Below are 13417 nucleotides of genomic sequence, written 5' to 3' on the forward strand. Positions count from 1 at the left end.
TAATGATTTGTCTTTGCATTTTCATCCTTTCTATTGAAAGGGAATGTTCAGAGTTGAGGTCTTGAAAGAACATGGGAAGAGGAAGGATGTCTTTTTTGGTTAAAGTCCTGCAAGTAATTTTGCTAAGTGATCTTGGCGATCTGTGACTAGACAGTCCATGAATAGTCTAAACATCTTGACTAGTATCTGTTTGCTCTGCTGGTTACTAAGCTCTGGACATTTGGGCAGGGAAGAGATGTGAGAGGACCAGATGTGATGTGAGGAGGGCCCTGAGGTGATCAGATGTGCGTGCTCTGGTGTATGTGGCAGCAGGGGGGGAGGGGGGACTATCAGGCAGCGGCCTGACTTAGGGCTCCTGCAGTGGGGGTAGACTTGGGGGAAAGAAGACCATTGAGGAGAGATTATTAGATGGCTCCCTCTGTTTGTCTGAAATAGGAGAGGGCAAAAGATGGTAAGGAAGTGTAAAGACACTGCTGTCAGTACTTGCCGCCTGTTCACACATCTCTGTCTTCATAGCTGGGGAGGCGGCCTGCAGAAAGCGAAGAGTGAGGTGGTTCAGGGTGGAAGGCCTGGCAGCAGGGACGAGGAGCTGCCTCTGGGAGAGCGGGAAGCCGGCGGAGGGGATCTGAGCAACCCCAGCGGCACGTCCACCGCCGGGGTTTCCCTTGGGATGGGACTTGGGATGTGACTTGTTTCGGTGTCTCCCCAGTGCCCATTGACCATTCGGACTTGGTGGCTGACCTTCTGAAAGAGCTGTCCAACCACAACGAGCGAGTGGAGGAGCGGAAAGGCGCCCTGCTGGAGCTGCTCAAGATCACGCGCGAGGACAGCCTGGGCGTGTGGGAGGAGCACTTCAAGACCATCCTGCTCTTGCTGCTGGAGACGCTTGGGGACAAAGACGTGAGGCACCTTCCTCATCTTATGCTTCCCCCCTTCCCAGGGGACAGGCTATGGCGTCCTGTTCTCCTTGAGTGTGGCGTCAGCTTTACTTTCTGTGTTGTGCCTACTGTTTACATCAAAACATTGTTCAGATATCTTCTGAGCAGCAGTTCGTGAGGTCATGTTTTGGTCAGAGGCCCCGTTCCTAGATTATTAGATGCAGGTTTTTATTGTAATCAGGATTATAGGACCTGAGGGAAACGTGTTCCTGCTTCAGGTTACTTTGTCTTATATAGAATTTCTTACGACTTTGTTAGCATGGAATTTTTTTTACAATGAGCTTTCTTCTGTATGAATGTTAAGTTTCATATGTTAATTGATAAGGAGACAAGTTCATTTTTTAAAAGACCCTGCTAGATGCTGCCTTCCATGAAATTCTGTGTAGGTTCAGCCCTGCATATGTGAGCAATTACAGTGGTCTTCATTGGTCAAGCAGCTAGTTCTGAAAGTGTGGATTAGTTTCTATTATCTTCTTTATTATTTTTAAAACAAAAAACCCTCTTCACCCTGTGACATTTAAACATGGCCCACAAGGCATTTGTCCCGTGCCAGGTCTGTAACCCGCCCATGGCACCACGTAGATGACTGCCAGGAGGGAGCTGCCTAGTCGGGGCCCTGCCCTCTCCCATCTGTGTGCTGGTCCCTTACATGGAGACAGCAGTAAACATTGGGAATTGTCTGAATTACACTCTAGAAGTGAAAGTCCATCTCTGTACCGGGCTTTGTGTAGGCTGGCGGAAACAGCAATGCAGTAGGTGTGGTGAAGAGCTCAGGGCCAGGACTGGGTGGATTCGGTGGAGGCTCAACACGACCCCTGGTACAGGTCATGCTCAGGGCCCTGTTGGTGGTGACTTTGTTGGGAGACGGGTGCACATGGGCTGCGGAGTGTCGTGGTGACTGATTTCTTTCTGATGCTTGGTGTTAATGGGTTGGTATGCTAGTAGAAGGACAGTGACGAAAGGGCTGAATTAACTTCCCTGCAGCCGAGTATTGGCTGCTGAGGCCTGTCTGCTTAGTCGGGCTTTTTTGGGAGCTAAAGTGATGTCGCCGAGAGGGCAGGTGGATGGTGGGTCCGTGTGTGAACTGTACAGATGAGCGGCGGAGGATCAGGATGTACTTTTTGGCTCTGTTTGGTGTAAACCCCATTTTCTTTTACTGAGATTAGGAGTCTGTTTGAAATGGCTTTCCTCCAAGTGGTGAGACTCAGGCCGCAGACAGCTCGAGGCATATGCACATTCCCTTTCCCCGTGATCTCATCACACAGAAGGTCGGGAGTAACCACAGGGCTGCGACTCTCTCAGTCCATAGTCTTACAGGTTGTGTTGACGAAATGGTTAGATGCTTTTCACCTGCTCTTGTATACATTTTACAGAAGGGTCATTTGCCTTTTGTATATGTGAGCCTCAGGAAATCTGGAAATCCCCCCATAAGAGATGGATAATGAACTTAGATGTATCGTCCTCATTTGGTCTCATTTGGTCCTTATTTGGCTCATTCCAGAAACCTTCATCATATCCCTCTAAGTGCTGGGCCTGCGCCTATCTCATGGAGCCGGCCCCTCAGCCTGGGCCACGTAAGTGGTGTGACCTGTCAGGGTGCCAGCGAGGTGCCAGGGAAGCCCAGGGCTGGGTGCCTGGCCCTGCCTGGCGCTGCTAGCTGGCAGGCTCATTGAAGTGCTGGGTAGCATTTGCTAATGTCTTCCTTTCCTCTTGTACTCCAGCATTCCATCCGAGCACTAGCACTGAGGGTTTTACGAGAAATTCTGAGGAACCAGCCAGCAAGATTTAAAAACTACGCCGAGCTGACCATTATGAAGACTCTGGAAGCCCATAAAGATTCCCATAAGGAGGTGAGCCAAGCCTCTGGCCTCAGAGTGCTGAACAGATGGGTCTGGGGGTACAGTGAGGATGTGGAAAGAGAGGAGTGTGGCTCACTGTGCAGCCTAAGACAGGCGTAGGACAGGGAGTTGCTCCCATTGAGCTTGTCCCCGGGGCCATGACACAGGGTGAAAATCCCACTGCTGGTGTGACGGCTGAGCCTGGGGCAGCCGAGGGCCTGGTGCCACTTGGTAGGTTCCCGACTCCTTTTCCACCTGTGCAGAAACTGACCTGTTCCACTGACCTTTCCCTGAGGGATTTCTCAAGTCACTGGTTCCCATTGCTGCGGTCAAAAGAAGGGGTATAAAGCTCTGCCATTTCCTGGTGGCAGTCAGCACCTACTAGACTGGTGTTGGGAGATCAGGGTTGGCTTCGGAGACGCAGATGGGCGAGTGCTAGAAGTAGCTCTTCCTTACTCCATAACTTCACACAGGTTCTTTCGGCTTCCAAGCCTCAGTGCCCTTGTGTGTCAGATAGAGGTGGATACGGCCACAATTTCTTATGAGAATTAAATGAGACAGTCAGTGAGGGTTCCTGGTCCCTGGCATGTGGACACAGGTGCTACACCACATTGGTCTTCCTCCCTCTCCTGTCCTCTCATTGTGTCACTCTCTGCAAGATCTCAGTGAATGGAGGCAGTCATGTCATGCCTCTCCTACTAGCTCCTGAACAATTAAATGCTAGCAAACTGTCCCAGCACCTCAGATGCCTGCCGGGTAGCTGGAAGGACATGTTTCTGTGTCCTACACACTTAACAACCAGCCTTGATTGGGCGTTCAGTAAATCCTTATCTACTTGCTTCCTGAATTGTCCAGCCCCCGTGCCTCACCAGTCCTTTGAGTGTCTAGAGACCTGCAAAGAAGATGGAGGGAGCTTTTCTGAATACCAGTGATCTCAGCAGCACTCTTCTGATCAACAGCACTGTGGGAAATAGGGCTATGTACTTAGAACTTCAGAAAACTTGAGTGGGTTTGACCCCAGAGTGAGACATAATCACTTGCTCAGTTCAGTGTCTCGGCTCGCATGTGACTCTCATGAGCACACTCATGGCTTAAGGGAATTGCAGTGAGAGCACTTCTTACATGTCTACAAAAAGAATCCGGACCCTAAATCGTGGTTTTCCTGTTTAGCAGTTACGTGACTGTCAAACAGTGACAGGTCTATCCTCCTGAAATCCACCCCAAAATAGCAGACTCAGCAAGGGTTGGGATCTCGTGCTCTGTCTGGGCATCTCCACGTGATGGTCGTAGCGCAACACAGGGTTGTGAGTGATAGATACTGTTTACGTCTGAAATCTGGCTTGGTTGTGGATTGTGAAAATCACTCACGTTTGAACAAAACAGTTTCCATTTGCAATAACTCATTTAAAAAATGTGAGGACCAGATGAGTTAATAGAGTCAATACGATTACTTCTGAGCGAGGAAAGAGGGTCCAAAAAATGCTCTAATTTGTCAGGTAAAACATGGCAGTTATTGGCAGAACCAAGAAGCAGATCATGTGTCTCTTTTAAGGGGCAACTGGCCTGGCCCATATTGACTGGGCTTTTTTTTTTTTTTTTTTTTTTTTTTTTAATTTAACCATAATAGCTTCTCCTTAATGAGAATATACATGATCAAAAAATGAAGTAAGGGGTGGCTGAGTGGCACAGTTGGTTAAGTGTCCGACTGTTGGTTTCAGCTCAGGTCATGATCCCAGGGTCATGAGATGAAGCCCTGCATCAGGCTCCACGCTCAGCAGGGAATCTGCTTGAGTCTCTTCCCCTCTCTCTCTGCTCCTCTCTCTCAAATAAATATATCTTTAAAGGTAAAATTGGTGTTTTTTCGCAAATATCTGATATCAGCTGTTTCCTCAGGAGAGGGCATACTTAGAATGTGGCATCAAGGTGAAACTAAGCCATCCATAGTGTGTGGCACTTACCAGCTGTCCCCTCAGAAGATGTCTGTGTTTAAAGTTGGCATCCTGATCTTGAACTTAGAAACTTTGACAGCAATTCCTAAGAAGTACAAGTGAACAGAATGAAATAATCTGTTTACTATTAGCTACTTTCTTGAGGGATCTTGTTTTGAGTTTTTTTTTTTTTTTCCTCTCGCAAAATGAGAAATTTAGGAGAGAAAGTTCTTAGGTGCGACGTCCTTTCCCAAGGGACAAAAGCAGAAAATATCTGCTTAAAGTCCACTTTGTACCGCTCAGTTGGTGTGGAATTCGAATAACCCAGGGTCTCCACGCTGCTGTCACTGATTGTCTGATAAAGCAGGTGGGGAAAACACTGTGTTCCAAATAAAGGAGTGCCTGTATTGGCAGGTCGCCCCTGCTTTGCATACTTCATACTCACCTTGACTCGGTGCCCTTGTAGTTTCCTTGTGAAACTTCACTCTGTCACTTTTCCAGAAGCTCCTCACTGGGGCATATGTGTATGTAGGTTTTAGGTATATATTTTTTTCTTTTTCCTTTCCTTTGAAATTCTTCTAGTCTTTCTTCTGTTTTAACTGATCTGTCTCCATTCCCTGTTTTTGTGTTTTCGGACAGAATACTTGGGTGCATATCAAGTTTGTGTTGTAGCCATCTTGTTGGCATAGAACATCACACACGGTATTTCCCTAGTTGTTACATCTTCTCGGCACTACGTTTAGACGTTATTCAGACATTGGGAAGGATCCCAAGAGTTTCTAGACCCAGTGACTAATACTGGTCCTACAGAGAGAGGCAGAGTCTGTTCTCCTAGCTAATTAGTACCTCCAAAGTGTGGTCTTTCCTTTGAGCTCCCTGGAACTTCCATCTCGTAGGAAACTGGTTAGTTTTGTATTCACAGATAGAACCCAGGCTTTAGCAGGACGTAAAGGGCATGAGACCCGGCAGCTGACTTAGGATGCTCTGAGACCTTAGTCCCAGATGTCCTCCCATGCCCCCTGTGGTGGTGGCCATGCCACAAGGCGCCTCAAGATGACACGGCGATGAGATCAGTGAAAAAAGCTTTTAGGGCAGAGGAATAGGGCAGGGTTAATGACAAGATGGCTTATTTTCCCATCCCTTAAGTCAAGGTCTTTTAATAGGAACCATGTATGCAAAACACTTTTGTTACACGTTGAAAGTGTCCTAAGTGCTAGATCTTGCTTGGGCATCACCCATCCTCAGCCAGCACAGACATGGTAAGCACCCTGGAGGATTTGGATACCAGTTTGGAGTTTCTATTTGAGAAGTTGGTGTGAATCAGCTTAGAGAGGTTTTCCTATTCCTTATTTGAATAAGTACATCTTCTTCATTATCTAACTCCTTGTTTCTATCTTTTTAGTAAATGAACTTTGCCACTGAGTTTTAATGTCTTGTTAATGAAGTCACTGTGGTTTTCAGTAGGTTTAGCTTGTAGCAAACGCCTTAAAGGGCCCAGCCTTGGTAGTGACCTTCAGAAATCTGAAGCCCATTTTCTGTTTTAAAGGAAAACTCCATCAATTTTAACTCTTCACATCTTAGAATTTGCACTCTGTTTGGACTGCTGCTGAATCCCACCTTCACTGATGAAGAGGGGATTTGATAAGAGAATTGATGGTACAAATGGATTCTGGGGTCATTGTGGGGGATGACTCTAGAGGCTGGAAACCTAGTTTTCAGTTCGAGTGTGTCCTGTCCAGCTGTGTTGCTGGGTCTCATCACCGCTGTGTGACCCTGGCACATGGCACTGTGGAAAGTGTCATGCTATATGAGGATTGCCACATGAAACTGGTTTTAGACATCCTTATCTGTTTTAGAAGTACTTCTTTCTTGGTAAACGATTGATACGCTAATTATGGATCATTTTAGACACATTTGATGTAAGAGCAGCTGTTGCTCCCAGGACTTTTGTCTTACATATAATCCCCCAAATGTAAAAATGTTTGGTAAATGTTTATTCAAACTTGAAAGAAACACCAACTCTATGTCTTTTTGTTTGTTTGTTTAAAGATTTTATTTATTTATTTGACAGAGATCACAAGTAGAGAGGCAGGCAGAGAGAAAGAGAGAGGGAAGCAGGCTCCCTGCTGAGCAGAGATCCCGATGCGGGACTTGATCCCAGGACCCTGAGATCATGACCTGAGCTGAAGGCAGCGGCTTAACCCACTGAGCCACCCAGGCGCCCCCAACTCTATGTCTTAAGGATGTTCTATAATTGAAACTTTTGGATCGTTTCCTGAACTTGTCCACATTAGTGAATATTCGGTTTTATTTGTCTACTAAAGAATAAAACATTAGCATCCTTTTATGTCCTGTACTGGGTCACCAAACATCTTGTTCTTGCCTTGCACAAAAGTCTGGGGATTCCAGCCATCACCGTCCAGCTTCGGGTGGTTTGATACGCTTGGGGAAATTGGATTCTGAGGTAAATAGAAAACAGTTTTTTGTCTTTAGGGTTTTTGTTTTTAAATCATTTCTGGTTAATTTTATATTTTATGATTTCAAGGAATTAGAAGTAAAGCCAGACCAAGATTATTTCAGACATAAGAAAACATTTCGGGAACCAGTCTTCCTGCTTCTGTTTTACCCTGCTGGCCTGGCATGTCTCATGCAGTCCTTTTGACAAACATGGCCAGAGAAAAGCAGCAGGGTGTCAGAGAGAAGACATTCTGTTTTAGTGAGCTGATAATTCTCTTTCAAATACCGATTAAAATCACCATCTGACCACAACTTAGCCAGATCCTCTGCACTCTGAAATGGTCCTTGGAGGCCTCCTGGGGCAACAGCCATGTGTCAGTTGCTCTGGAGAACAATGCGTTTTGTGAACCTGGAGAAATCACTTCGCCTCTCCGGACCTTGGTTTTTCTTATCTGTTAGTGCAGGGAGTGGACTAGATGATTATCTGTATCTCATTCAGCCTCATGGTACTAGAAGTTGATATTGTGTAACGAACCTTAACCTTTGTAGGTTCTAAATATGTACTTTTTCCTTGACTCAGTCTTGGGATGTGGCTGGAAACCCAATTTCCTTTGGAAGTTTTTACTGCTTAAGACAAAGGCAAAACCAGAAATCTATACAAATCATTTAAAGGTTAATAGTTGCCAAGCCAACAGTCTGACACTAATAGCCTAAACTCTGGCTAATGTTTTATTATTGGAGGCAGGAGGTGGGGGTATGGGGCAGGGCTCCAGTCTTCAGGGAGCCCGTGGTTTCGTGGAGGTTAAAGCAAACATGTGGTTCAAAGTAAGATGCCCGAGGAGTTTGGAGGGGCTGGAAGAGGCAAGGAAGACTGCCTGAGGGTAGTTAGAACCTGAGATTGGCTGTGAGGAGTAGTTAGGGAGAGGATTCTAATGGTGTGCCAGGGCAGCACGGCCAGGAGAAGGGAGCATGGGCCTAGAAGGCTCCATAGAACCCAGACTGCCGTGGTGTTCTATACATCAAGTGGAGCTGGTCCCACCCCACAGGGCTGTCATAAAGTGTCAGGCACAGTGTCTGCTTTGGAGTGGCCGTGCCGACTGCCCTTCCAGCATTACTTGAGGCGGGGAGTAGCTCCTTGGCTCTGGTGGACTGGCTCTCCTCGGATCCGGACGTGACTCATGGGCTTTAGCTCCTGTAGCTTCAGGAAAGGCATCTTACTCCAAAACAGGCAAGAGGGCCATTGTTTAATGTCAGAGCCTTTGAGTGCGAAGTCCTGAGTTCTCATCCTATTTGCCTTTCACTGGCTGTGTGACTGGGCAAGTGACAGGCACTTTCTGGGTCTCTAGAATGCCCGTGCACAGGAGCAGGGATACATCATGCCCTGCAGGGCTCTGTTGAACATGGAAGGTAGCATTTTTTCTCTCCTTGTCCACTGAAGAAAATAGACAGATTGACAGAACTGTTGACAGGCTTTTTACATCTTAAACAAAGCAAATATAACTGCACTTTTCTAAATACATCTAAGAAGCTATTTAAATTGGTTGAGCAAGCTTTAAAACACCAGTAGAAAACACAGCTTTTGTCTTGGGGCTTGTGCATGGAGTTGCTGTCACATTGTTACCTCCAGAGTGGAGGTAACAAAACACCATGAGATTTGAGAGGTAGACACTGGGGCTGCATGGAGGAGGCTTCTGTGTGCCGCCCAGCTTCCCATCTGAGATTTAGGTCATCTCTTCCACCCTTCCTGAGAGGCCGGCCGGCCCAGTGTCTGCGGTGCCCTCCTGGGCTCTCAGCCCCTCCTGACTGCTCTGCACTTTTTCTTCAGGGCCCTAATTCTGCCCCTGGGAGTAGGACAGACTAAGTCTCCCCCTTTACTGTCTTAATACATCTGCAAGAGAAAGTATTGCCCTTAATCTGCTTTTCCAGGCAAGGATGTGATGGCTCTCGTGTTAGACATCTTTTCATTCAGACTCAGCCTGAATTTTTCCCGTGAAAAAGAATTTTTTTTTTCCCCCAAGAGAAAGAGCTCATCAAAGAGCCGTAGAAGGTAATGTGGAAATTCTTGTTTTATAGTCTCCCGCTCAATTTTCTGATGAGGGAAGCTGAGGCCTGGAAAGTGGAAGAAATTTCTCCCCAGGCCGCCTCACCAGTTGATGACAGAACCAAAACTCAGGCCTGTGAATGTTCTACTTGGAGCTTTTTTTTCTTCCCCGCCTTGCTCCCTCTGGTATGGTACTGAGCCTGGCTAAGTGAGGACTCACGAGCAGGTCCAGGCCTGTGCTGGCACTCCCCCTTAAATCCCGGCATTTATTAAGTGCTAGTCTCTCACCAATGACCAAATCTCTCCGGGATCCTTGTGGATACCAAAACTCAGCGTGGATCCCTTTTGTATAAGGTCTTTCTGGCCTTTCCCCAGAAGGTGGCGCCATGCTTTTCCTTAGCTTCCACATTTTTGAGGCGCTAAAGGTAGGTATGCCCAACTGGGAAGACTTCTTCGATTCCACTCATTGTTTAGGAACATTTGCGTTTTTGTGTGTGTGTGTGTGCACTTAAAAAACTTTTTTTTTATTCAACCAATTTTTCTGGTGTGTCTGTGACAGAGCCAAATCAAACTTTGCAAACGTAAAAGACAATCCAAATTTTGACAAGCTCTTTGCTCTAGAAGAAACCTTATCTTTAAGCAAACATTCATTAATATTCCGAGTAATGATCTCATTTTTTAAAAAAGTTAGATGAGGAAATTATGCTCTTCCTAGCTAGCTAAAATTATTTTACTAACTGTGAAAAGAAAAAAAAAATCCTTGTGTTTCCGACTAGACTATAGCAGAATCAGAGTTGGAACAGTTAGGATCACTTTAAGGTGGGTTATAACCTGCTTGATGCTGCCTTTCCTTAAATATGCCCCATCCCCCTTTTTAAAATCCTTGCCATCTCTGGCCACCTTGTCTCCTAAACAGTATTGTTCTCCTTTCTTTCTGGTGCCCATGTTTACTTTTGCACTCTGTTTGCTTACATTTATAATCTTTGCTTCTTATGTTACATAGAACACAGGAGAAAAACCTAAAGTTCACCCTGAGTCAGGCAGCTCGCCAGAAACTGGGGGCTTGGCATCTAGAGGGAAGTCAGGAACACCTACCTGCCTTGCCAAAGATGATGTCTGTCTTGGGAAACTTTCTGTAACCTCAGTAGGCGAGAGGGCCTCAAACTTACCATTTCTAAGTGCACCTTCTGGCTTTTTATTTTCCCACATTTTCCAAAGACCTTTTTATGTTAGGTACATTTGAGTAAATGCTTCATGCAGGTGACGTGGAGAATTCCTGGAGTTCTAAGAGAGGAAGTTCTCCTTGGCTTTGGCTTTTAGCTCAGCAGATATGAAAGTCTGTGGCCCCAGCAGCTGACCAGAGGGTAGCTCTCTTTCACCAGAATGATAGGAGAGCATGGAGAGGTGGGAGGGGAGGAAGACCCCCTTGTGATGGGATGGAGTTCTCACCATGAGTCTGCCAGGAACCTGCCTTGTCCTGTTAATGCTGGCTGCATCCCTAGGGGCATGGAGGAGTTGTTTGCTCCTCTCAGGACGTTAAGTGGCGCAGCTGATGCTTGGATCCCAGGCTGTTTCCATGCCTGTCTTCCCACCCACTGAGCTGCTGCCCAGCTCCCAGCGGAATCTTTTTTTTTCTTTTTTAATATTTTATTTATTCATTTGACAGAGAGAGATCACAAGTAGGCAGAGAGGCAGGCAGAGAGAGAGGGGGAAGCAGGCTTCCCGCTGAGCAGAGAGCCCGATGTGGGGCTTGATCCCAGGACCCTGGGATCATGACCTGAGCCGAAGGCAGAGGCTTTAACCCACTGAGCCACCCAGGTGCCCCTCCCAGAGGAATCTTAAACGTGGATTCCTGTCCATTAGTGTTTTCTACCTTGGCTATATCTATGAAGTTATCCAGTATTTTCTGCCCCTGCTGTTTTTTCCCTCATATTTAAAAACTAAGATACATGGTTTCTTCTGTCAGTACCAAGCTTTCTGAGCGGTATGTTAGGATACTTGCAAACCATGATTTCATACCACAGAAAGGCATGGCTCAGAGCATCTTCTCCCTGTGGGACCACCTTAGAAGAGAGATAGACCCCCCTCTTCCACTTTCCACCGTCTGCTTAGTGGAACGTGCCCACTGTTGGGCTTTCCCAAATGCACCGTGGACTTAGAGCAACCCCTGGGACATATAGGAACTGAGAAGGAAGAAAGACACTTGACCTTAGGGTAATTCATCACATGATGGAAGTCTTCTAAGAAGTACACTGCCTCTCTTCAAATAGCTGATTACTAGAAAAAAACCAACCTGAACTAAAGTCTCTTTTGTAAAAAGGACAGAGCTGTTGCCTTTCAGCCATGTCACCTGGAACGGGACCCTCTGGGCCTCCTGTGGTTGATTTTGCCCAAGGCTCAAGTTGGTCATTTATAGATAACTTGCTTCCTCCTCATTTTCTGGGCTAACTCCTCGGTTAGAACATGTAAATGCAAATCAGTGAGGCATGCCCCAGAGGTGACTTTGCCAGTCATGAGCATTTTTAAAAATACATACACTGTGGGGGAATTTGACAGACTCACTGAGCACCTCGTCACCTTGTGTATGTTGGGCATTATCCTGGGTCCGACAGAAAGATGGCAGAGAGGGGAGCTCTCCTTCAAGGGACTTTTAGACTAGTGCGAGAGAGCACTTCAGCAAGGTGTTTGAGTGCAGTGATGAAGGTGTGCACACAAGGCTTCCCAGAAGCTGTACTACAGCGAGTGAGCCCTGAAGGATGACCAGGCCCAGCCAGGTGAAGCGCACAAGGGAGCGACAGTGAGGAAGGACAGAGGAGTTAGTCCAGGTCTCTGATAAGTGGCCAGAGGGGCACATGCAGGGCATGCCATCAGCTTGGTGTCACTAGGGCACAGGGGGTCAGGGGCCATAAACACTGCTAGACGGGCAGGCAGGAGCCAAGCCTTGCTGGCCTTCCATGATGTCTCGACGAATGTGGGCCTGGTTCCGGGTTAACTTCTCATAGATTCTTGGCAAGGGCATACCCACTTGATGTGAGTGCCAGGCTGCGTTGGAGGGGGTCCTCTGGCCAGAGCTCTGCTCTCTGGTGGCCCCAGAGCTCCCCGCAGTGTCCTCTTAGCTGCAAGTGTTTGTAGCTTATCTCTCACTCCAGTATCTGTCACAGTTGATACCTTTTAAATCCTCATTTTAGAATTTTTTTAAGAATTGAGGCCCGATTATCAAACCAATTAAGTGTCTTGCCAGAGGAATAAACGCAGATGTGCCTGCCACGCTGCTCTCAGAGGTTGAGAATGTGCCTCCGCAACTCTGGAGCTGCCCTTCTTGAGGTGAAAGGTTAAAGGTCACATGCGCCCAGGGCCACACAGCAGTGTGCTTTCAGGGGACCTGGGTGGAGAACACTGCACCTTGGCAGGAGATTGAGTTGACAAGAAGAAAATCATGGTGGGCTTTCCTTAAATTGTCTCGTGTGTCTGTGAAGTGGAGGGCGATGTCATCAGTGTGACTGAGTTCATGCTTGCTGACAGGGCAGTCTGCCCGCTTGTCCTGAGGTGTCTGGGAAGGCCGAGCTGGCTGCCTGACTCACCCAAAACCCTTGCAAATGGTAAAGGAGGCCGGGGTGGGGGGAGGGGACAGTGCTGGCCCGGCATGACCAAGGGCCCTTGAACTGGTGTCATCCCCACAGAGCACCTGGGATGTGTTCCACAGACGTTCGCTCTGTGTCCCCTCCCTCACCAGCTTCCTGTCGTCTAAACCTGGCCAACTGTAGGATGCTCTGCAGGCAGCAGCCCACCACCACCCGGCCCCTGCCTGCTTCTGTGGCCTGGTCCCCACCACTTTGCCTCCTCATGCTGCTCGTGCACAGACCACCTCCCCACCCCAAGCCAGCACTGTTGAGGGCTAGACCCAGGGCCCAGCTGTTTTCCTCACGCCTGCGGCCTGAGCTCTGAGCTCAGGCCCTGACACATAGGAGTAGATGTAGGCACACACACAGCACAAAACAGAAGGCACAGGGAATGGTGATATGAAAGAAACCTTGCTCTTATGGGCTTATTGAGAATAAGATTCTTTCGAAGTAAAATGACCTCTCTCCAGTGCTTTGCACCCAAGCCTGACCTTTCACGTAAATAATAATGAACACATATGAATTGTGGGTGTTCTTGATACCTGTTTTCTCACATGTACACGGATTTCATCCTTGTAGCATGCTGATTAGGGTC

General features: G+C 47.4%; 1 protein-coding gene across 5 annotated transcripts in view; it reads left to right on the forward strand.

Moving 5' to 3' along the window:
• The window catches only part of CLASP1 (cytoplasmic linker associated protein 1), a 271575-nt gene that overhangs the window by 242970 nt on the left and 15188 nt on the right, over positions 1-13417 (forward strand). For all 5 annotated transcript variants that reach the window (XM_059166603.1, XM_059166604.1, XM_059166606.1 and 2 more), the window contains 2 exons: positions 710-900; positions 2660-2788. In XM_059166603.1, coding sequence (XP_059022586.1) covers positions 710-900; positions 2660-2788 — 320 coding nt within the window. The remainder of the gene's footprint in view (positions 1-709; positions 901-2659; positions 2789-13417) is intronic.

This window comes from Mustela lutreola, chromosome 3 (assembly GCF_030435805.1).
Source record: "Mustela lutreola isolate mMusLut2 chromosome 3, mMusLut2.pri, whole genome shotgun sequence".
NCBI classification, from domain to species: domain Eukaryota; kingdom Metazoa; phylum Chordata; class Mammalia; order Carnivora; family Mustelidae; genus Mustela; species Mustela lutreola.